A 26,095-nucleotide genomic window follows, 5' to 3' on the forward strand; every position below is an offset into this window, starting at 1 on the left:
AATTAAAGACCGAATCAAGAGATATACTATATCTATGCATTGAAAAATTTAATATTATTAAAATCTTAATTATCCTCAAATTGACTGAGAATAAACAATCCTAAATCAAACTTCTAATCACCTTCACTGTAGAACTTGATAAATTAATTCTAAATTTTATACTGAAATTAAAAAATCTAGAATAACCAAAATAATATTGAAAGAGAACAAAGCTGGACTAATAAAACTGCTTAACTGCAGCACAATATATAGACAAAGCAATCCCAACAATGTGGTATTAGGGAGTTTGTGTCATGGCTCAGTGGTTAACGAACCCAACAAAGATCCTTGAGGATATAGGTTCAATCCCTGGCCTCGCTCAGTGGGTTAAAGATCCAGGGTTGCCATGAGGTGTGGTATAGGTCAAAGACAGGGTTCGGATCCCTCTTTGCTGTGGCTGAGGTGCAGGCCTGCAGCTGCAGCTCTGATTCACCCCCTAGCCTGGGAACTTCCTTATGCTGTGGGTGCAGCCCTAAAAAGAGAAAAATAATAATATTAATAGCAAAAAAATGAATACAGCTCATGCATTCATTAGTATCCAAATGGTATATCCATACAATGAGATATCAGTCATATAATAAAAAGAAATAGAGGAGTTTCTACTATGGCACAGAAGTACGGATACATTTTTGTCTCTGCAAGTGTTCAGGTTCAATCCCCAGCCCAGTGCAGTGGGTTAAGGATCCAGTGTCACCGTGGCTGTGGTGTAGGTAGTAGCTGCCATACTTGTATATGCCAGCTTCCGTACGCCATGGGTGCAGCCATTAAAAAAAAAAAAAAAGTAGAAGAACTACAGATGAACTCACCACTATGAATGAATCTCAAAACACTATACTGCATGAATAATAAAAACATACACAGATCCACAGAGGTATACATACTTTAAGTTTCCATGTAAATGAAGTTCTAGAAAAAGCTTCTCAATGGTGGAAAAAATAACACTGTTTCCTCCAGGAGATGGGAAAGGGGATTAACTGGAAAGAATGATGGGATTTTCCAGGGTCAAAGTCATGTTCTGTCTCTTGAAATGAGGTGGGATATCCAGGTGTGTTAATGTGTCAGAGCCACCAATGGTACACTTATAATGTTCCATTTCATTGTATTTAAATTTTACCTCCATAAAATAGGGGATTTCTAGCAAAGATGGAGGTTAAAAGGACCAAATTTACCTTCCATCTTAAGCAACTAGACAGCAAAACAAACAAACAAACAAAAAAACCCATAAAACAACAGTTCTCAAACACTGGGCAGAAAGCACAAAGTATTCTAATTTTCTAGAGGAGAGAAACCAACAAGGTGCTGCCACCAGCTTCTTGCCTGAAGGCAGTTTCCAGGCCACAAGACAAGGAGCTGGAACCCAAACATAGCCTGAGTATTTCAGAGAACTGAGAAGACAGAGGTTGGACTTCAGAAGCCAGAGCCAGTCCCACAGAGGAGGGATCTCCAGAGACAGAGAAAATCTGCTGCTGGGTACCTGTGAGAAAGCAAATTCCTCAACATCCAGCAGTTACAATGTTTCTCCACCTGGCAGGAAGGATCAAAGGCAGATCCTTCCAGGGAAGAACAGGAGGAATGGCTGGACAAAAACTTAACCACTTGCACTCCAGTCTGATCACATGTGGCCATCACAGTGGGCAAAACATCTGAGAAAAGGAAGAGCAAGAAAAGGCAATAGATGCAAAAGCAATCCATGGACATGCCACAAATGCAAAGAAGTCCCCAAAACAACAGAACTGGTGCTTCCCCCTCCTCTATCCTACTTCAGTAGTGCTCACACTTGAATCTGCCTTGGAATGACCTGAGAGCCTCCTACAACACAGATGCCTGGGATCACCACAGCTCCTGATGTAACAGGTCTGCAGTTGGCCTGATCATCTGCATTTCTTACCTGGTCCCAGGTAATAGTGATGCTGCTTGTCTGAGGACTACACTTTGAGCATCTCTACCATACTCCATCCAGGGAATAAAACCACTTTCAAAAGTCCATAAATACTTCCTCTAAGCAATGGTCCATTCCAAATCTGCATTGACTCATAGGTCCAAAACAAGAACAAAACAAACAATAAAAAAGTCCCATTTTAGGAAATTTCAGAGTTCATCTCACAATAACCTTGAAAATAATTATACCTTCCACTTCTCTCTACTATATTGTTTTCCATTAGAACAGAATCTAGAATTGAGAGATATTTTTAATAACTCATCCTTAATCCTACAGTCCATCTGCTATCAAAACACGTGTTTTTTTCTATGTATCTGGCTGTTATCCCCTGAAATCCCCAAGTACCAAGCCTCCTATGCAGGCTGCACCTAGAGGTACTCCATTATATCAAAAAGTCCAAATTCCACTTTGTATTAGAATGATACATATTTTACTAAACGACTAGAATGGCAGGAGAGACTCCATCACAGCCCACAATGGACAACTTCTTAAACACCCATGTTAAGCAGACTCTTACTCCTCCCATCCCAAGAACTGATAATAGCCAATATCTAACGCCCATTTCCTACATGTTTCTTAGCAACTATCAAATATACACCACAATAATTTAAACTAGAGTCACCATGTTGTACATTACATCCCCAGAATCAACAGTACTCTTAAAACAAACCTCATAATATTTCTCATGGAGTTTTCTCAGGCAAGTGAACTGAAACAATGCAAAGGTCTTAATCATGAGCCCAAACAATCTGCCACTGTCAAGGCCATTAATTAACCTTATATTTTTAGCCACAAAAACTAAGCATGCGATTAACGTTCTAATAACCATTCTGTGTTGTATACGGCAACTTGTTAAGAGCAATTCAGTTTCACAAATATATTGTGAAAAAAGAATATATTGTAAGTGTATACAATACTCAGGGCCAAAAGTGCATTAGAATTTGATCAAAGAGGAATTATATGTATTCTTTCCTTTTAATGCTTTTTGGGGCCACACCTGTAACACTGGAGGTTCCCAGGCTAAGGGCCAGATTGGAGCTACAGCTGCCAGCCTACGCCATGGCCATAGCCACAGCAACTTGGGATCCAAGCCATGTCTGTGACCTTCACCACAGCTCATGGCAATACCAGATACTTAACCCACAGAGAAGCCAGGGATCGAACCTGAAACCTCATGGTTACTAGTCAGATTCATTTCCACCGTGCTGCAATCAGAACTCCTATTCTATGCTTTTTTTAAAGTTCATAATAATGTGTGGGGCATTTTTTTGGGGGGAGGGGAGGGTTGAGGGGTCAGAGGGAGAGACAGTAAAGCAAAATTTAATCCAAGAGATTTAATCAAAGTCAGAGAACAAGGGATAATACCCATGAGGTCATTCTAACCTCCAGGCTCCCCACACAAAAGCTCTTAAACTCATCCTCAGTGTGTCTCTAAAAAAGAAAATGCCCAGAATACTGCAGCCAACATCTAACGGCATCACTGCTTTATGACAAAACATGCCAAGATCATGTGGGAATCTTATTAAGGACTTTATTGGGGGTTTTCATCCTCTTCTGAAATTAGAGGTAGTTTAACTGTTATTATTATTTTTTTTTTGTCTTTTTTGTTGTTGTTGCTATTTCTTGGGCTGCTCCCGCGGCATATGGAGGTTCCCAGGCTAGGGGTCTAATTGGAGCTGGAGCCACTGGCCTACGCCAGAGCCACAGCAACGCAGGATCCGAGCCGCGTCTGCAACCTACACCACAGCTCACGGCAACGCCGGATCGTTAACCCACTGAGCAAGGGCAGGGACCGAACCCGCAACCTCATGGTTCCTAGTCGGATTCGTTAACCACTGCGCCACGATGGGAACTCCTTAACTGTTATTATTAATGGTAAATCATTACAATAATTACAACCATTTCATAGTTAAACTGTGGCTATGATGACTGGTGATGATAAAAAAAGGAAATAAATAATTGAGGCATGATGATAGATAGATTAAGACACACCGAAAGATAAGCCAAGGGGTTTTATGAAGATCTTGCCTTATAAGATCTTACACTTATGAGTGGTTTCAGGGAAGACAAGACTCCAGGAATTCTGGACACTGACCATTAAATCATCATGCAGCTAGATCAAACTTACCAAAAAAGATGATGACAAGCAAGGAGAAAAGCCTGAACAGCCATAAGAATAAAACACCTCAGGGTCACTCCACTGAAACCATATCCAGAGCCTCGTCTTTCATTACGGCTAGCAGTGGTCCAACAGAATTGGTCATACTGAGCTTTCTGTACAGGAAGGAATATACATGTGTGTGAAAGAATACCTTACTATAAATGAATTTTTTTAACTTCTAAATACACCGATAATTCTGTAAATATTCACATTTTATCCATAGCTTCCCCTCCCTAAACTCTCACTTTATAAACTGAATTACTAAGTCTGAATAGACGATGTACATATAGGTAGTTACAGCAAAATAGTGGGCTCTGTTTTGAGTAGACTGGTATTAATAAAAGATAACTGCATGTGAATCAATTTTTATTTTCAACTTTGTAAAAATATCATGCTTTTCATCTTTATATTTTAAGGAGTAATTTTAATTAAATTTATCTTTTAATTATTTTTTTTATTTTAGGGCTGCACCCATGGCAAATGGAGGTTCCCAGGCTAGGTGTTGAATCAGAGCTGCAGCTTCCGGCCTATGCCACAGCCACAACAACTCAGGATCTGAGCCACATCTGTCACCTGCACCACAGCTCATGGCAACGCCGGATCCTTAACCCACTAAGCGAGCCCAGGGATCAAACCTGCATCCTCATGGATGCTAGTCAGATTCACTTCTGCAAAGCCATGATAGACACTCATAAATTAAGTTTAATTCTCTCAATATGGAAGACTTCTTAAACTAAACACATATGGTATAAATGACAAAAGAGAAAAAGACAAATTTGACTACATGAAAACTTTAAGTCTGTTCATCAAAAGGCACCACAAAAAAGCAAAAAGTTCTTTATATTTTTCCAAAAATACAAACTAGACAAAGATATTTTCAATACATATAGTCAATAAAGGGGGAATATTCAAAACATATAAAATGTCTAAACCAATTTAAAAAAAGATGACTCATTAGAAAAAATGGGCGAGAGTTGAAAAAAGTCACAAAAAAGGTAAGAAAATGGTGTGCAAACATATGAAAGGCTATCACGTATATACACAAAGAGACATGTTCAAAACTATTCATAACTTCACTGTGATAAAAAATTACCAATTAGGTATATATTAATATAAAAAAAACTGTGATTTACTTATGCAATCAAATATTTTTAAGCAATAAAAAACAAATGACCTAAACCAATTCACATCAAAATGAATGATGTCATTAAAAGAAAAAACAGGGACTAAAAATGCATATAGTATGGTAGAATTAATAAAAAGAATATCCTACATTGCTCAGAAATATAATCACATGTTGGAAAAATACAAAGAAATGCATAGGGCAATACATCCCCAATGTAGAACTATGTCTGCTTCTTCAGAGGAAGGAAAGGTGAAACCAGGAAGAGGAAGGGGTCTTTTTCTGCCTTGCAAAGATCTAGTTTTTTAAGTCGGAAGCTGAGTGCAGTGACATTTATATAATTCTTTCTGCTTTTTTTAGTATATCTTTAAAAGGTTATACGTAATTTAAAGATTTTATTTTCTGTTGGAATAACTGAATAACCTTACATGTGATTTAAAAACAAAGATTCAAAGATGAGATTTGAATAAAGAATTCAAGGAGTTAATATAGTCAAGATCAACCCAACTAACTGTTAAAGGAAGGAAGCATCTATTGTGGGTGTTACCAGGAAACGTGGAAAGTTGTCTTTGTAAAGTACTATTCTCTATTGCAGGCTTACAACTGTCTTTCCGTTCTTCCTAAACACCTCTCTGAATTCTCCTTCTTCCACATCTATACAGAAGACACTATTAATAAGCTAATATTATCTGTTCCCACATTTTAGAAGGCACAAGCAATAAATTATACCCATTTTCACAAATGAACTGCACCATCAAACATATACACATTTGAGCTATTCTGTAAAAGTGTCCAAAACCTGTTTAAAGAAAAACAAGGCTAGCCTTCTATTAGGGTACAATTCATAAAATTTTAAACAGAACCTGAACATTAAAGGTTGCAATGTGTCATGACAAAAAACAAACAAACAAAACCAAAACCATTAAAACAAAACCTTACTCAGCTCTTAAGAGATAAGCCAAATCCACCTCTTCCAGGAAGCCTTCCCAAATCTTTTCAGCCCACAGTCATTTTCCCTTTTCTCAACAACTGTTGGAGTATCATCACCTGAGCCACTGATTCTGACTCTGAATCAATAACCATCTGCTTGTCTTTTGTCTCTGGTCAGATCAAGTTCTCTGGGGGTCAGGGACCACGCTGACTTCTCTTTCTTCCCTCCTCTGCCAACACTTCAGAGAAGGTCTGAATAAGAGGGTACCTATTTCTCAAATGAATAAGATAACATAGGGACTAAGGGCCAGACAGCAGAATCAGAGGGCCTGCAGCTCTGCCCTCTGCTCTCTTAAAGACAGTAACTTCTGAAGCTCACCGCAGCCATAAAACGAAATTCGTATTAGTAACATTCTCACAAGACTGTTCTAAAGACTAAAGCAAATCAAAGTTGAAAAGCACAATAAGGGAGTTCCCATCATGGCTCAGTGGTTAATGAACCTGACTAGTATCCATGAGGATGCAGGTTCGATCCCTGGCCTTGCTCAGTGGGTTAAGGATCCAGGGTTGCTGTGAGCTATGGTGTAGGTCACAGATGAGACTCAGATCCAGCGTTTCTGTAGCTGTGGCTTAGGCCACAGCTATTGGCTATAGCTCCAATTCAGCCCCTACCCTGGGAACCTCCACATGCCATGGGTACAGCCCTAAAAAGATAAAAAGACCAAAAAAAAGAAAGTACAATAAGCACATGGTAGGACTCAAGACTGTTAGTTATTTCTATCGTCACTAGTACTAATTAGTACTACTATCAGAACTTTGCTACCATACTACTATTTATGTGGAGGGCAGAAGTGAGTCTTGAAACCACATAACTCCTAATTTTGTGCTCTCCTACCCAATTTTACTTAACCATTACATCGATCAGTGTCTTCCTTGATGCCCAATTAGTTAGCCTGAATTCAAATGCAATTTAGGTATAACTAGAAAAAACAATTATTCAATTCTGTACCCAAATGTTCACTTCCCTAGACTGAGTATTTGTTTACTTAACAAAAGCTTCTATTATGATTGCAATCATTAATTCAAGTTTATACTGAGCATGTATTCATAACGGCCCTTGTGAAATTATTTTAATTACAATATACATTAAAAAATTATATAGACATTTTCATGCATCTACCATGAATAAGTATTTTTCTATAATATATTCCCCTTCCCATTTAAAATAGAATGTAAATAAACAATTCATTCATTTAGTCATTATTCCCCCATGCCATTCATATTTGCAATGCTTTGGTATTTAGCAGTGATAGATTTATAGTATTCTTCTGAAAGCTCCTCAGTGATTAAAATACACTGAGGAGCAAATTAAAAATTAGTTGAAAAAAGCAGCTATGGGATTTTTCAGGCACTCCGACCAAACATGATTCTGCAGATTTAAATGCAGAACAGTTTGACCTGGCAAAAACTGCTGACAGCATTATTTCATCTGGGTAGACGTGCAAGCGTTCAACAACCAAAAAGCATGTGTCAATAATTCATAGGTTTAGAGTCAATTCCCTTGGGGAAGGAAAGTGGATCTTTTTACTTTTTTCTTTAGATCCAAGGACTTTTTTTTCCTGTGAGGAAATTCTCCCCTCTTCAGCCTTCCAGTAGGCAGATCACCTGCTACAATCAGATGTAGGTCTATGATGACCAGTGAGCTGGTCTCTGAGCAGCCAGGGAGCTCGATGTGCAAGTCTCTAAACCACAAAAGAAGCAATGAATCTGGAAATGTGCCAAGTCCTGCATTCCTAGGAACTGTAACCCCATTACTTCTTTCACAAAGATGAATGAGGTTTTCCCAACCCAACCCTGAGAACTCTACCCAGGCAGTTTCTACTCTGTTCATGGAGGGAAGTAAGCTGGGACCCGAGCCCTGATGCTGGCCCTAACTGGGGGACCTAATGCATTTGCATGTCTGCCTCCCCTTCTCTGTTAAGTCCCCTTCATCCAGTAACTCCAAAAACCACATTAACACAGAAACAGCCAATGAATGGGGGCTGTGATCATCTTGAGACAAAGGTCTTGTAGCTGTAAGATACATTGACCATCAGAAATCATAAACTGGGACGACGAGCAGCCACGGTGAGCACATATATCAAGAAATTTAGTGGTTTGATATGACTTTAAAATTAGGAGTTCCCATCATGGTGCAGCAGAAATGAATCTGACTAGGAACCGTGTGGTTGGAGGTTCCATCCCCCGGCATCGCTCAGTGGATTAAAGATCTGGTGTTGCCATGAGTTGTGGTATAGGTCACAGACGTGGCTTGAATCTGGTGTTGTGTGGCTGGCAGCTGTAGCTCCAATTCAACCCCTGGCCTGCGAATCTCCACGTGCCGCAAGTATAGTCCCCCCAAAATTAAATTAAATTTAAAAATCAATAAATAAATAAATAAGCAAAAAAAAAGTCAAAATTTGTATGCATTTACCCACCAAACTGTGCCCCTGAATTGTAAGAAATTTAAGACTATGACAAACTACACCTTCTTCATTTTCAGTAGCATTTTTTAAAGAGTTTTAATATTTCACTCCTGGAGCCCAGCTCAAATAACTGTTCTGTGAGAAAATACCCCTGAAGCACAAGGAAATTAACTGACAAATTAATTTATGAAATTGAAATATTAAAAGACCAATTCATAAATTCACCAGAGGTACTTCTCTTCTGCTAAAAAGAAAATACGGAGAAGCATCTCACTGGACTTGTGGATGGTGAGACCACATCAGAAACATAAACTTGATGGTAACTTATTCATTTATTCACCAAGTATTTTTTCTTTTTTGATGACCTGTTCTGCCCAGTGATGAAAATAGACGAATTTTTTTTATGGCCACATTTTTTTTTATGCAGTATATGGATGTTCCTAGGAGTCAAATAAGAGCTGCAGCTACACCACAGCTTGCAGTGACCTAACTCACTAAGCAAGGCCAGGGATGGAACCCACATCCTCAGAGAGACAATATCGGGTCCTTAACCCATTGAGTTATAATGGGAACTTCTAAAATAGATGATTTTTTTTTTTTTGGCATTCTCCTTGGGTCACGACAAAAATAAATGTCAAATACATGTCAAATGATGAACACAGTTGAGGAAACTATTTCAGGTAAGATGGAGAACGCAGGTAAGGGATTAGCTGCCATTGAAGATACAGTGGTCCAGAAAGGCCTCCATCAGCAGATAACTATTGATTGAGAAAAGATGCAGAGGGAGGTGATGGAGCTCAGAATGCTTACAGAGAGCAGGAGAGCATGAAAGAGTGGGCCAAGGAGGACAGGGTCTAAGGTACACAGAGTCGTGCCAACACCATCCTACCTGCCCCCCTCTCCAGAATAGCGCTGTTAGGGCAGTCATTATGCCTGTGTCACAGATTCGGGTCTGAGGCTCAGCCATGTCAATGCCTGCCCAAGGTCACATAGGATGCAGCAATGCTGGCACCTTAACCTAGGTGTTAAAGCTCAGTCCAGAAGTTTCTCTACTGCACCGATGGCCACGTTACCATATCCAGCTCTGTACACTGCAACTTGTCAGAAAAAAACCCATTAAACTAGACTGTCAAAAAGGGAAATTGAAATAACGAGGGCTCTGGAGACGACATGTGGAACTGCTAAAGAAAGAAGCCTCAGAGGAGCACAGCATCTGAAAGGCTGCCAGACAAGGAGAGAGAAGCCTCCAACATTTCTCCAGAAGGCAGAACTGGGCCCCAAACATGGAAATTACAGGGGTACAAATTTCTGATAAATAGATGAATAAAGTATCTAGCAAAAGGAGCTGTCCAAGGGTGGCAGGGGCTGACTTGTGAAGCTATGAAACTCCAGTTACCAGGGAGTTCCCATCATGGGTCAGTGGAAATGAATCTGACTGGGATCCATGAGGACACAGGTTCAATCCCTGGCCTCGCTCAATGGGTTAAGGATCTGGCATTGCCATGAGCTGTGGTGTGGGTAGAAGATGCAGCTCAGATCTGGCATTGCTGTGGTTATAGCATAAGCCGGCAGCTGCAGCTCTGATTCAACTCCTAGCCTGCGACTCTCCATATGCCACAGGTGCAGCCCTAAGAAGACCAAAAAAAAAAAGAAAAGAAACTCCAATTACTAGAATTGCTCAAGCAGAAGCTGAACGGCCATCTGCCTGAGATGAAGACAGAGTTTAGCACTGATGTGAAGACTATGCAGACTGACCAATGACTTTTCCAATTCTGAGTCCTTGATTGCACAAGTGCCAGTGCAGTGTGGCAGGCAAAAGTTGTAGCTGTGAAGTCAGACAGCCTGGTGAAAAATATAGTCTCCACCACTTATAAGCTCTGCCAAGTTAACCTCTATAATCCTCCATGTGCTTATCTGAAAAAGGAGGCACATAATATAAACTACATCATAGTGGTACTTGTGAGAATTGATATTAATCCATGCACAAGGACTTAACACTGTGCCTGGCACACAGTCAAAGGTCAGTAAAGATTAGCTTATACAGGCATGTGTATTTGGGAGCATGTTATAAAATAAATATACACATATATTTATAATGTATGTTATATACATACACACACACACACACACATATATAAAGTGTGCAAATGTGTTTTTCTATCTCTGTTTTCACTCATACCCAGTGATAAGAAAATTTGAATGTCCAGAGCTGAATTTTTACAGTGTAGTAAATAACAGCATGATAATACTCACCAAAGCAATTAAACCACTTCTCAGTGCAATCATTTCATATTATATGTCTTTTAATTACCAGGAACTGTACAGAAAAGTTCCTCTTTCAAACATCTGAAGTGCCAATTTAAAACCTATGAAAGGAAACATCAACATTTTCTTAAATGAAACAACTATTAAAAATTCAGTCTTTCAGCCTAAGAAGGAATTCCTGACAACCTGCACCTGCACTTACTGTACATTTATGTGCAAATACTGGAGTGTACAAGTGGATGCATACACATACACACACACATACAACTTTTAAATTTTTTTTTTTTTTTTTACTTTTAGTCTTTTGTCTTTTTAGGGCCACACCCACAGCACGTGGAGGTTCCCAGGCTAGGGGTCCAATTGGAGCTGTTGCCACCCGCCTACACCAGAGCCAAATGTCAGATCCAAGATGACTCTGCAACCCACACCATGGCTCACAACAAGCCGGATCCCTAACCTACTGAGCAAGGCCAGAGATCGAACCCACAACCTCATGGTTCCCAGTCAGATTCGTTTCCTACTGCACCACGATGAGAACTCCTGCACACACATCTTTTACACATGCTTTCTATTTCAAAATTATAAACTACAAAGCCCATGGTTACTTTTAAATTACTTATTAAATTAGCCTTTTTAAATTGTTTTAAATATTTTTAATTTTTTTTTAAATTTTATGGTTGTACCTGTTTGGCACATGGAAGTTCCTAGGCCAGAGACTGAATCTGAGCCACAACTACGACCTACATGGCAGGTGCAGCAACATGGGCTCCTTAACCCACTGAGCAGGGCCAGGGATGGAATCCACACCTCTGCAGTGACCTGGGCTGCTGTAGTTGGATTCTTAACCCACTGTGTCACAGTGGAAACTCCTAGTTTACTTCTTAATAAGCAAAATGATTCCAGGTATTTCTTATCAGGGTCAAGTATTTTATACCTATGTGTGTATTCACAGAAAACAAAGGAGAAATAACCCCAGAGTGTTGCACATGCATGCATTCCAGAGCATCTAGAGATGCTTTCAGGTGGTGGAGAGTAAGCTACAATTTGAGATTAATCTGCCATCACTCTTTTGTCACTCTGGATAAACTGACATTTATTATTCATTGATAAAACATTCAAGAATGGACCTGACTGGTAAAAGGAGGCATCCACATTAGAAAGAACTCAGGTCTGATATCAGACACAACTTAGAATAGATTTACAAGGAGATCCTGCTGAATAGCATTGAGAACTTTGTCTAGATACTCATGTTGCAACAGAAGAAAGGCTGGGGGAAAAATGTAATTGTAATGTATACATATAAGGATAACCTGACCCCCTTGCTGTACAGTGGGAAAATAAAAAAAAAAAAAAAGAAAGAACTCAGGTGATGTCACTGTATTTTACTTCTGCATAGGGTGCTCAACGCTTTTAGATGTCACACTATGACACACTACAGAAAGAAAAAATATTTCCAATAATAGTATTTTTTTTTTTACCATGCAAGAGTATATGAATGGATGTAAATCCATTGATCCCCTAGGAACCCTGTGATATAACTACTATTACCCTTGTTCCATCAGTATATGAACAGGGGGCTCAGGGAGTAATTAGCTCAAAGCCACACATTAAGCAGTGAAGATACACTTTTACCCTAAAACCTTTCATCTTTCTGTACAGTTGGCCATGCGGGCACATTAAATTAGCATATTTTGGTAAAGATAACCTACGTTAATAGATTTTAAGTATAGTAAAATGTATTTAGCCCCAAAACGTCATTGAATATTTGTCATGGATTCTTGCGAGTGTGGTGTCAGACCCAGTCTGTCACCCAAAGACAGCATCAGGAATGCAAGCAGTCTCTCCGGACATTCTAGCACTGAAAATGTTAATTCCCAGAATTCCCACTATGGTGAATTCCCACTATGGTACTAATCCGTTTAGTATCCACGAGAATGTGGGTTCGATCCATGGCCTCACTCAGTGGGTTGGGGGTCCGGCATTGCAGATGCAGCTTGGATCCTGCATTGCTGTAGCTGTGGTGTAGGCTGACAGTTGTAGCTCCAATTCAACCCCTAGCCTGGGAACTTGCATATGTGTGGGTACAGCCCTAAAAAGCAAAGAAAAAAAATGTGATTACCTAACCATCAGCCCTTATGGACTCCTGCCAGACACTCATAATTTCTGCTTATATTAATCCAGGTCCAGCCCTAGAGCAAAACAATATAAAGTCCACTTTCCTGAATCACCCACCAAGGATCTGAAATGAGCAAGTACTCTCTCCCTCACCATAAAGCACCCCAGACCCATTTCTCATAACATCATAACATTAGGCCTTTTTCCATTCTGGCAGAATCTTCTAGTTGTTCTCTGACTTGTCAAAATCCCTCCTCATGAACCCAGCACTAAACCTCCAATTCCAGGATGAATATAATCAGCTATGACCCTTGAACCTTCCTCTTAATGCCACCCAAGATGGTACTAAGTTGTTGAATCCTCAAGTCTCAGTTACAGCTCAGATGGGCATCATGGAAAAACAAAATCTCTTTTCCAAAACTGCTTTTAAGCTTGATTTCTACTGACAGGACCAGTTCTACTGAGCACCCAAAACTCGACCTCTCTCCAAACGGACCACACATTCTTGGGAACATGAGCCTCCATGATCCACGAAGTTTGCTGACAGAACCTCCCTGCCTTGAGCCTAGGCCTGCAGGCTCTCCTCCCAGCCTTTGAAGCCTTCTTCAGGTGCCTGGTCTCAGCTTCCTTCCTCTCTCATCCTGGCTCCATCCCCTGCTCCATTATCTCACTTCCATAGCACACCAGAAACTTGCTCCCATCACAAAGTAGGATCAAGGATTTCCCATTGTGGCACAGCAAAAACAAATCCAACTAGGAACCAGGAGGTTGGGGGGTTTGATTCCTGGCCTTGCTCAGTGGATTAAGGATCCAGTGTTGCCATGACCTGTGGCATAGGTCACAGACACGGCTCGGATCCTGTGTTGCTGTGGCTGTTGTGTAGGTCAGCAGCTGCAGCTCTGATTAGACCTCTAGCCTGGGAACCTCCAAGTGCCAAGAGTGTGGCCCTAAAAAGCAAAAAATAAAATAAAATAAATAACAAGGTAGGATCGACAGCCATTCCGGGGTCCCTCTCCCCAACAGACACAGTGAGATCATCAGACTGGACTCTGCCTTAATCTTCCATCACTTCTAGCACTGGGCTCCATGGCAAAGATTAGGCCACGCTGTACAGGAATGACTGCAGAAAGGAGAGGAAGTGAAACAGCTCACTGACAGAGAGATGGATTCAAGCTAAGACAGGATATGTGAAGGAGACTTAACAAAACGGAATTGAGGGCTGGTGTGGATATATGGAGAAAGGATAAGGCAAGGGCAGGGGGTGAGAAAGCTTCAGCCTGGCTGGTGCGTGAAGCCTCAGAAGGAAGTGTGAACACCTCTGCACACCAGACATGATGTGTTCACTTTAGCTCCAGGGCCTCATGTCATCACCTCTTTCAAATTCTGTGATGGAGAATATAGTAGCACTATTTGGGACTAAGGAGACTGAGGTTCAGAGGGAACTTTCTCCAGGCTATCCAGGTAACCACTGGTAGAACACTACTTTTTAATAATCATCTCTTTGCACACGTTCTTTCTGCAACATGGTGCCTATGCCTGGGAGTAGTAATTGTACGTCACCTGGATACAGGCTTCCTGCAACCATCCTGTGGTTATCTTGTGTCTGCCTGGATGAGCATGTCAGCTTATCGATCACCAAAGCAGACACATGCGCACACGTGTGCACATGCGCGCGCATGCACACACACACACACACTGGCAGGCATGCCAACTCCATAAGAACTGCCAGATAAGGGATCTGTACCCGCCAAAATGGCCTGGTGAGACAGAAAAGAGCAATACCTCATGTAAATCAATGCTGAAAAACACCATCAGAAATCATTTCAAATATGCCTTAGGAGGAAAGAATAACAGAAGGAACAGTAGAACAGGGTCAGGAGCCAGGCTTCCAAGCTCTGCCCTCTACTAGCTATGTGATTTTAGGTTTCTGGACCTCTCTGTGCCTCAGTTTGATAATCCGTAAAGTAGGAATCAAAAGAGAACTCAACTTGTCAAGTGACTGAGGCAGGTGATCCCTATGAACTCTATCGGGCACACAGTGAACATTTGATGCAAGACTTGAGACCAGCAGGTGGTCAGGAGTCCATCTTTGGCCCACTGTCTCCTAAGTGGAGTAGGAGCTTGGAGAAAGAGAGCTGTATGGGCTGACAGAAACAGGATGAGCCAGGACCTCTGAAGCCAGCCTTGGAAATCTGAAGGATGAGAAAACTCAGAGAGACAAAGAGGGGGCTGGGTGGAGAGTACAGCAGGCAGCAGATAAAGGCGAGCATATTTGTGCAAGTGTGCATCAGTCACCTTGACAAAAGAATCAATAAGGTATTTGGGGGAAGAAAGGGAAACAATACAGGACAGGAAGGTTGAGATCATGAAGGTCAGAGGCATCTGAACTTGCTGCCACTGAGGGCTCGAAACAGGTGTGGTCTTCAGAGCAGTGGAGAGCAATGGCCTGAGAAAGGGAGCAGTTTAGAAAGAGGATGCTACTGGGTGGGAAGGAGATCAAGGACTGTTGACACCACACTGTGAATAAGGGCTAGAAGGAGAGGCAGGCCAGGACACTCAAGTGTGCTCAGAGAATACAAGATATCCAAAAATGTTTGTGAAATGGCTGGGCTTGCTGCCAGATTTGGAAAAAGTGAAGAGTCTCGAATGTGATTCTGATACTAGGCCAGGGCGTGATGGACCCCAACCAGAAACTCATCTAAAATCACTGGAAAGTATCAAAATGTACAAAATTATGCTGATAAAATATTTACTCAAACCACTGGAACTATTCTCAGAAATTATTTCCTTAATTCTTTACCGAACCTTCATTTTTTATCAATGAGTGATGAAAAGGAGGTAAGCACATTAATAATTAAAGAAGCCAGCTTCCTGCCAAGTAGTTTGAATCAATGCCTTTCTCAGTGATCTTATGCAGGAGCCATATTTTTGGAATTTGCTGGGAAACGGGGAATTGGTCTATTATTTATTACTAAAGAATTCTGCATCAGCGATATAGTATGAAATGTCCCTTTGGGGCATTCACTTTGAGCTGAAACACTGCTTCACTCCCTACCTCCAATGATGCTATAGTTACTTGCCTGAGTGTATTCATCTCTTTTTATTTTATTTTATCATTTTGTTTTAAGATTTTTAGTTTTTCTATTATACTTAATTGTACAGTTCTTTTTAAATCACTATGATTTGGGTTTGGGGAAACTGATTTTGATGAAGAGAGTTTATTGGTAACATAAGTCATTTAAAAAATCTATAGATTCTATATAGATAAAATTGTGCTTGGAAATTATCAAATAAATAGACGGATGACAGATGGTAGATGAATTTTTTCAGTTAAAAGGCAAGGAAATCTTATAAGAATAGATGCTTTAGGCATCATATTTATAAAAATGGAATTTTTTCAGAAAGCAGCAACTTCTTGGGGACTACATAAAAGTTTTGAGCACTGTCACAAAAAGGCAGATTGTCATGAGAAACTTACATTCTGTATATTCCCAACAAATATACATCATTTATTGGCTATGCCAGGCACTGTAAATAGGGATGATCTTTTGTTTGTTAGTTTTTTTTTTCCTATCAGGTGAAGCCAACAAATAAGAAAATAAATAAAATGCCAACTAATGCATGAATAACAGAACTTGGGATAAAGTAAACTAATAGTAAAGTTTGATCCCTGGCCTCGCTCAGTGGTATGAGGATCCCGTATTGCTGTGGCTCTGGCATAGGCTGGCGGCTACAGCTCAAATTAGACTCCCTAGCCTGGGAACCTCCATATGCCACCAGTGCAGCCCTAGAAAAGACAAAAAAAAAAAAAAAAAAGAAGAAGCAGGCATTTCACCTCAGAAGTAACCCAAATTTCAACTCAATTTCACTTAAAAAAAAAAAAAAGAGGTGAAAAGAAAAAGATCATAAACCATCAGCTATTACAAACCAATGGAGAAGTCATTGTAAAGAATCTTAAGTATGTTTTGTTTGGTTTTTTAATCTTGAAAGAAAAAATTCATGAAAGTAGAAGGAAGGCATAGGAAAAGGAGCCATCAGCAAAGATCCCCGGCATATAATTCCTAGCAATTATTAAAGATTAAGAAAGCCACATCTCTTTCTCCAGAAATCAAAATTATTTTCTAATGGGTTGTTTTCATTGTTCTATTCACCCAGATTAAACCAAGGCACACATTAAGTACAAAAGGATTTATTTTCCAGAATTCTGCCGTGGTGAAAGCAATCTAATCAAAAACCAAATGGGGCATGAGCTCACTGAATAAATTGGAAGGAAGAATTAAAGAAGCTGACAGATACTTTGAAGGCTTATTAAAAAAGAAATTGGACTTTCATTATAAAAATGGACTTGAATGATACACTTAAGAACCTACTTCAGAATATTTCCTTAAAGTCAACTTGATTATCAGTCCCAAAATATTGCATTTCAATATTTTTTTTATATTTCCAAAATGCAAGAGGTACAGTAATGGCATATACATAGTAAATATCCCCAAAATAAAACAAACAAAATACTAAAAAACCTATGAATCTGCTTATATCTGATGTTCAGATTTAAAACCTCAATAAAAAATTCAGCCAAATACTTTAAATAGTGCCCCAAAAGTACTTAAAGGAAAATAAATGTACTCTTAAAATCTGAGGAAAAACAAAAGAAAACCAGATGGTAGACCTAGCCCTCTAAAGATCTGTAATTTATAAACTACTTTACTCCCTTGAGGATAGCTTGTAGGTATAGATAAATCCAATTCAGGGAAAAAATTTAGCCATCATCAAAAGCAACTGTTCATACAAGTGATGCTTAAGTCAACGGAGATAAGGAGTTCCTGCTGTGGCAGAATGGATTATGAATCCCACTGCAGCGGCTCAGGTCAGTGTGGAGGCACAATCCCTGGCCCAGTGGAGTGGGTCAAAGGATCCAGCATAGGTTGCAGCTGCAGCATAGGTTGCAGCTGCAGCTCTGATTTGATCCCTGGCCCGGGAACTACCATATGCCAAAGGGGTGGCCACAAAGAAATAATTTAAAAATATAGAAAAAATAATCAGCGGAGGTGGGGAGGGACTAGAGTGGGGTCAGACCTGTTCCCCTTGCATTTCCAAGCAAGAAAGGAGGAAGTACGGATCTTCTCAAAATCATGAAGGCAGTAAGCCTTCTGAGTAGTCACCATGCCAGTGCTCACTCAGCATGATCGGACAATGCAGAGGAAAAGAGCTTCTGCTCCAGGCACCCAGCTTTTAAATAGATTGAGCTGGTCAAGGAACTCAAAACCCTGCCCTCTGAAGAACAGAGAAATGAAATGCAAATTGGACTTGTTTCATGAAACCCTGGGGGACAGGATGAGGGCAGAGGGTGGAAGTTGTCTCTACATATTCTACCATTCTATCAGGCAGATGTGGCTGAAGACCTGTGAGGGAACTTTAGGAGTACTGAGTTCCCTGCTGTACAAGGTATTCAAGTAGAGTGAAAAATGAAAGACACGGAGCAGAACACACCCAAACTCTGAAGAGTTAGATCACCTTCCAGAATAACTTGCTTCCTGAGATTTTGTGATTCTAAGAAACAGAAGCCATAGCCACTCACTTCAGGGGACTTAAACATCTTTCAGTCACAGTGACATACAATAGGTGTCTTTGATTTGGAGGGTTTTTTGGGGGGTCTTTTTGCCATTTCTTGGGCTGCCCCTGCAGCATATGGAGGTTCCCAGGCCAGGGGTTGAATCAGAGCTGTAGCCACCGGCGTACGCCAGAGGCACAGCAACACGGGATCTGAGCAGCATCTGCAACCTACACCACAGCTCACGGCAATGCCGGATCCTTAACCCACTGAGCAAGGCTAGGGATCAAACCCGCAACCTCATGGTTCCTAGTCAGATTTGTTAACCGCTAAGCCACGATGGGAATTCCAATAGGTGTCTTTGAAAAAATGTTAAGGATACTCTATTCATTAGGCTGAAGGAAGAAAGCTCTTGGTACCTCAATTTGGGTAATGTGAGGAGAGTTTAATAAAGAGACTAATTTTAAAGGTGTCTGAAACCCAAGGGGGGTAAGACAATGTTCTGGGGGCCAGTAACACCAGAATGGGCCAGGGTGTCTTTCACTTCCCTGGGCCTTAAAGGATGAGAAGAAGAAGCAGGGACTGGAACAGAGAGAGACCCCTGAAAGCAGAGGACGGGGTGGCAGGAGCTGTGACCTTCCATTCTCCAGGATCACCTTCAGGACCACAGAGGGAGCAGGGACCGGTGTGAACCTGAGAGGCGGAGGGACAGAAAAAGATCCCAAAGGCCAACAGGGAACCATCCAGCACAAATGTGAGTGAAGCCACGGAAAATGGGACAAACATGAAAGCCCCAGACTGGGGAAGAGGCTGGACTGCCTTTTCCATCCAGGCCCTGGGGCATCATAGGTCTCTGTTCTTCATTATGCATTTACAGCACTGGCCCTTTCTCATTCTTCAGACGGCCCCCGTATGTGTTCTCTGAACTAAGCTCTCCGCTGAAATAGAATTGCTCTACCTTACATGGTAGCACCATAGAATACATGCTATAGAACCTGAAAATCTGTTTATGCAACCATCCTCCTTTCGTCAGGTAATTCTCCATCTGGGATCCGTGCTACTCATTCCTTTATTCAACAGAGATGCTTAATTATCTCCTGACAGGTGCTGTGTTAGACCTGGAGCCACAACGGTTAGCAAGACAAGTCCATCTCTGGTTTCATAGAGCTATCAGCTGACTGCCAAGCATTGCCTTCTGAAACACCCTCTGTTCAGTAAAGGAATCTCAGAAGTACTGTGGGTCAGACATTGGCAAACTGTGGTGCACAAGCCAAATCTGGGTGGCCTTCTCCCCAAAACCACTTTTTTTTTTTACTGAAGAGCCATGTCCTTTAGCCTATGTATTGTCCATCGCTACTACAGTGCTACAACTTCAGAGCTGCATAGTTGCTAAAGAAAGAGCAGGACCCTCAAAGCCTGATATATTACTAATTGGTCTTGTACAGATAAATTCTGCCAGTGCTTGCTCTCAATAAAAGCTAAGGCTTTGAGGATAAATATATTAAAGGACACATACTGTCACTCATAAAACATCCCTGTGTGCCCTGGTCACAAACCAAGCCATGATGGGGGTTGGCTTCCTGCAGGGTTGCACTTCTACTGCTCTAAGTTGTTGTTTTTTTTTTTTTTTTAATCACCTTTCACTGTAAAGACAGAGAGTAAAAAATGTATCATGTGGTTAATGTCTTCTATCAATAGCTAAGTCTCTTCAGATGATGTTCATATTGTCTAGCCTTTTTTTTTTTTTTTTAAGGGTCACACCCAGGACATATGGAAGTTCCCAGGTTAGGGGATGAATTACAGCTGCCGGCCTACACCACAGCCACAGCAATGCCAGATCCGAGCCTAGTCTGTGACCTACACCCTACACTACACCTCATGGCAATGCCGGATCCTTAACCCACTGAGCAAGGCCAGGGATCAAACCCACATCTTCATGGATACTAGTTGGATTTGTTTCCACTACACCACAATGGGAACTCCTAGATGACATTCATGTTGTCATATATCTAGTCTTTTGACTAATCAGAGTTCTTCCACATAACATAAGGTCCATTTTTTTCAAAGGACCTTTTCACTGAATCATATCAAACAAATTCTGACAGAGGTGATTTTAGGCTATCTTTTAAACTGAACAATAAAATCGATTGTAAAAGCACTTAGCCAACACTCAAGTGCTATATAAATGCAAAATCATAGCAGCAACAGTACCTTCACTTCCCTGCAGATGGAAACATGAGTGGATGTTTATTCCCCAATCACTTGACCCAGACAGTATTAAAATTTTAAATGAAAGAAAGAAAAAAAAACCAAAAAACTAGCTTTCATTGGCTGTTACCAAAAATTCCTAATAAGAAGTGACAGGATCTGGGCTGCTTGTGGTTTCCACCAAAGGATGTTAAGAGGCTAAATCAGTTGTGGCTGTGGCTGACCATCGATCTGCCATTCCCAAAACCCTTTTCATTCCCTAATGGGAATCACTGTAGCATGAATAAAATTAAACGGCCATTTAGTTCCTATGCAGTCTCTACAATGAAGCAATAGCAGGCTTGAGAAAGATCCTGCCAAGCCTTGGTTCCTGAACATTTTCCCACCCCACTAACCACTGATACTATACACTTCAAATGCTCAAGAGAAAAGACTGAGCCCAACAATGAATAGAGAACCAGGAATGAGATGATGACAGGAGGCAGTATAGGGAAGCGACAGATAATATGGTAACAAGAGAGGCTTCTGTTAGGTACAAGCTTAAACATTCTATCATTAGAAACACCTTCCTTTATACCCTGAGACCATGTCAGTTCCCTGTAATACATATGCTCTAATGTTCATACTCTTGTATCACAATGGATAGAGCTGTATAATTCCTTATTTCATCAGTCATTTGATGTTGATGGTCTGCGGTGTCAAGAGAACTCCACTGAGCTCATGACCTATCACTGCAGAGCAGAAATCCAACTGCAAACACAGGATGAGCACTGAAAAAAAATATTAGCTGACTGACCTGACAAGTGAATGGACAAGTAAGCAAGCTGGATCCTGGGCCCCCTGCTAGCATATAAGAAAGCCCTGGTCCTTCTGTAATATGCTGCTCAAAACTAATGGCCAGTGCCTTCCTGTCCTTATAGACCATGAGTTAAGCTCTAGGAATATGCAATAATTTCACACCAGCTCCTGCAAGCTTTGCCACCAACCATCTCCTCTCTTCTCTTTCCATCTCTCCTCTGTCCTGACTTTTCTCTCTCAATATATCATCATGCTCAGGTTGCTCCCAGATGTAAAAAAAAAAAAAAAAAAAAAAAACTACCCCATCAAGCCCACCCCCAGCTGTTCTTACTAAAGTTGAAAATGACATCATACTTACCAAACCTGATGCGTACTTGGAAATTCTCATTACACTTCTCTGAACACCTGACCCAAATGACCACTCCTCTATTCTTAAAAACCCTGGATCTCGGACTTTGTTGCCTCTATTCCCGATTACCTTTCTACGCCATGTCTCTCAATCCTACAACCTAATATATCTAAAAATATGTCCAGTTTTCCCCCAAACCATTAACACTTCTTGTCTTTAGGACTGTACCAGCCTTCTGACAGCCCTTGAAGCCCCTTCAATCCATTCTTCACACTGAAGTCACATGTTCACCTCAGTCAGTAATACTCCAAAGTAATTTAAATTGTGACTCTGACCCTCAGCTTCAAGTGCCTTTGCACAGCAGAGCTTAAGGTACACTTGACATACACACGTCCCATTAAAAATCCAGAAGTATTCTGTCTGATCCTCACCACAATATCCAGCAGACTCCTAACATATTTATATGTTAAAACATATTTAAGGTACCATTTTCTAAACCTTAACAAGGCTTCTGAAATACTTGTTTTGGAAAGCTGGTTCCAAATACTGAATATTTCTTTTCATTCACAAAAAGAAAAAAAAAAAAAAGAATAAAAATCTTACTCAGAGTCATCAATGTGTGCTCCTGACCTTCATCCCCAAGTTGTATCTCAGTATTTTGTCATTTGCTCTACAAGTCATCCAGATTATGCATGTTCCAAATTATACACACTCTTCATTCCATTTAATCAATGACCCTTCTAGAGCAGTCACTCTTCCCAAGTAAAAACAAGTAAAATAGTAGATAACAACACAGAAACCTCTGCCAAGTGACTGAGTCTCATGGCAGCCACATGATACACTGTAAATCCCTGGATCTTAAAAAGAAAAAAGGCAATGCAAGCAATCCCAAGAAAGTGACTGATGTGTGCATGAGTGGCCACGAATATTGCACCTGAAAAAAATACGTCCTATTCATAAACAGTCAGTGTGTTACTATGGAGTTTTTCTATATTATGAGCCCTTTATAAATACTAAACAACAGTATATGTCTTTATAATCTACGGATCCTGATGGAGTTCAAGTCCAAAATGCATTTCTGCACTTCCAGATTACAAGGCTATTCAAAGCCTTTCATAATTCAATCCAAACCGGAATTCAAGTCCAAAATACATTTCTGCACTTCCAGATTACAAGGCTATTCAAAGTCTTTCATAATCCAATCCAAACCGCTTCCTTGGTCTTGTTTCCTGCCACTAGACATTCTAGTCCACTAAAACATTGTTTCCTCCAGAGTTCTGGGTTCTCACCTTTACTCTTGCTATTTTCATCTGTAAAGTATTCCAGCTTCTGCCCCTACTCCTCAAATATCTGGCATTTACACCTCCATACGGTGCCACCTTCTCCATGAAGCTTCTCTGTCCCACAGCATTTTATCAGATCCCCCTCCCGCAAGCTTGCCCTTTCCTGGCGTGTTTCCTAGTATCTCCACATACATCTCTAGCCCGGGCCTGTGAGGTCCTGGAGGGAGAAGGTGGCACGTGTCCCATCCCTGACACTTACAGCACTTCACCCAGTTTCTCCAGTGCAATGGAGGGCTCCATAAAACATCTGCTCAATGAACACATCCAACCCCACCGATGGCCTCAATAGGCACAGGCCTATCCTATCCTTCTCTAGGAAGGAACCTTACTGTTGGTCAGGACAGGCTGGAACCTGCCAGGAATCAGGAACACGGGAGAAACCTACCAACTCCTGGGCCAAGGCCCCCTTCTAACTTCCAGAAGCTCTCGCACAGGTGCAATCGATTTAATAGCAAATAGGTATAGATGCCCACTGACAGCACGTTCGGAGCTCCACGCAGCGGTGCGAAGGGCACGAAATCCGTGGGAACCCAGGCCACTTGCGCAGCAGGCAGGACCACGGGGCGCGGTGGGGAAGGGGAAGGAAAGGCGAGAGGAGGAAAAGGAGGAGTGGGGAGAGATAGGGGGCAGGGCTCCTCCCCACCTACCTTCTGGGCTCCAGCTAAGAATGGAGGGTGCGCTTGGCTGGGAGTCCATGCAGGCGGGAGGGGAGCACGGGCCCAGAGCCAAACCTGCCTTCCGCCCTCAGGGAACTGGCAGCGCGCGGGGCGGACCCGCGGCCACGCGCCCACAAGGCCCCGCGGCGCGCTCGGCCGTCGGCGCCGGGGGCTGCGGGGCTGCGGGGCTGCGAGGCTGAGCGGCGGCCGGGAGAGCGCCGCCCGCCGGCGTGGGAGCATGTGCGCCCGGGTCTCCGCTCCAGGAAGGCGCCGCGAGAATGGAGGAAGAGGAAAAGCAGCGTTGCTTTCCTGGGGAGGGCGCCCCCTCGTCCTTAAACCCTGAAGGTGAAAACCAGGCCTTGAAGAAACAGAAGAAAAAGGAAAAAAAAGGCCTTGGGGAGAGTCTTCCTGTAAAGAGATGCTTTGATTCTAGCGGGGGAGGGGACAACTTGGCGAAGAAAAGACGAATTCCAAAACGACTTGTATGTTGATTATTCTAGAGTGTGCTCGCTTTTCACCTTGCACATCGTATTTTTATCATTATTATTATTATCTTTTTTAAAATTTGTTCTAAAATTCTTTCATCCTTTAGAATCCCAACTGGATTCCTAGCAATCTGACTGCAGATCGCCTGCAGGCTTCTTAAGCACAGTATTTGGTTGCTCTTGGGTAGAACTCTCAACATATATTTATACAATAAAATGTGGAGCATTTCTACATGGAGATGTATTTGGCTTATTTTACTAAATGAATGAACCTTCTTTATTAAGACATCCATCTGCATCCAATCCACTATTGCAAATTTCTTTAAAATGTTAAGCACCATTGCTCTAGCCATCTGCACGTTAGAGAATCAATGGTTTTAAATCTACTGTAATTTGTTTAATATCTCATTCTTCATTAATCCTGAAGAGGCAAATTGTACATTTCAGGTAAACCAAGACTGAATTATCTTACCCAAATCAAGGAAGATTAGATTAATAGCTTACTGTATTTGCTATTCTTTTTGAGAAACGTAAAATCTAATCATAGTTCATTGATGACAGAGATAATCTCAGAACTAATGGAAAAATGTTGCAAAATTGTCAGTATTGCTACATGTGAAATTCATTTCAATTCTGCTCATTCATTCATTATGCAAATTAGATTGAACTCCTATTTGCCAGGCACTAAGTGAGGCATGATCATTGCCCTTTACAACTGCATAGTCTGGTAATTAAAACAAATGAGTAAAGGAGCTATTGAAATACAGTGCAAGCAGTGAAATCGTATTGGAAAACTGCAACATCAGTTTTAAAATCTTACTCTTTTTCATCAAACCGTAGGTAAATATCTATTAATCTGAGTAACATTTACAGTTTTATTTGAGCTTCTGAAAATGGAGTAATTCTGGATTTCTACAGAAATGTATAATGGAAAAAACTTTCATGAAAATTGTACAAATTTTCATAGTTTTTGCCTTAAACATCCCTAATGGGAGCATATAAGTGATCAATAAATGTTTGTTGAATAAAGAAATTTGGATTCCCAGGATCTTAAAATATTTAATTTGTCCCTTTTAGAAACTACTTTTCTAAAAATATCATGATCTGGCTGTGTGTATCAGGGCCCTCACAACTTTTCTAAAGAAGTTTATAAAGACCAAAATCAGGTGAAAATGTGCAAAGATGCTCCTACATTCTCTTAGCTCTTCTTGTTCGTTACATATTTGAGAGGAGGCTTGAGTAGAATAGAGTGTCTTAGAACTCATACATCTGTCAAATAAGCCTGCAAATTCATCCATTACCAATCTCTCTATATATAAATTGTTCGTTGTTAATGGTGTCTATAAATTTAAAGGGTCCAAATAAAAACACAAATAGTTTACCTCCTTGCAAAATATAAAACTCTAGATGGAGAAGAATACCAAGTTATGATTAGCCAGTGTAATGTAAATCTAAAATGAGGAAAATAGGAGCTCCCTGATAGCCTAATAGGTAAGGAATCAGCACTGTTACTGCTGCAGTTTGGGTTCAGCTTCTTCAAGCCACAGGTACAGCTGATAATAAATAAAACAAAATAAGTGCAAAAATGTAATCAAGAAACAATACTAATTTTAGATTAGTTATTTAACCACAAAGAGCAGAGAGTAGAACATCTGGTAAAATGTCAAA

At 40.9% G+C, this 26,095-nt stretch overlaps 1 protein-coding gene across 2 annotated transcripts in view; it reads right to left on the bottom strand.

The window, feature by feature from the left end:
- Positions 1–24,073, bottom strand: part of MEI4 (meiotic double-stranded break formation protein 4) — a 210,153-nt gene extending 186,080 nt beyond the window's left edge. Inside the window, exons 1-2 of one of the 2 annotated variants that reach the window (XM_021092267.1) lie at positions 23,934–24,046; positions 4,107–4,252 (exon numbers count right to left, since the gene is read on the bottom strand). Coding sequence is in view for 1 of the 2 variants with exons in the window: in XM_021092258.1 (XP_020947917.1) it covers positions 23,934–23,982 (49 nt within the window). In the remaining variant the exon portion in view is untranslated. Of the gene's footprint in view, positions 1–4,106; positions 4,253–23,933 lie in introns of both variants that reach the window. The other variant, XM_021092258.1, reaches the window with a different exon arrangement.

Source organism: Sus scrofa, chromosome 1 (assembly GCF_000003025.6).
Source record: "Sus scrofa isolate TJ Tabasco breed Duroc chromosome 1, Sscrofa11.1, whole genome shotgun sequence".
Classification (NCBI taxonomy): domain Eukaryota; kingdom Metazoa; phylum Chordata; class Mammalia; order Artiodactyla; family Suidae; genus Sus; species Sus scrofa.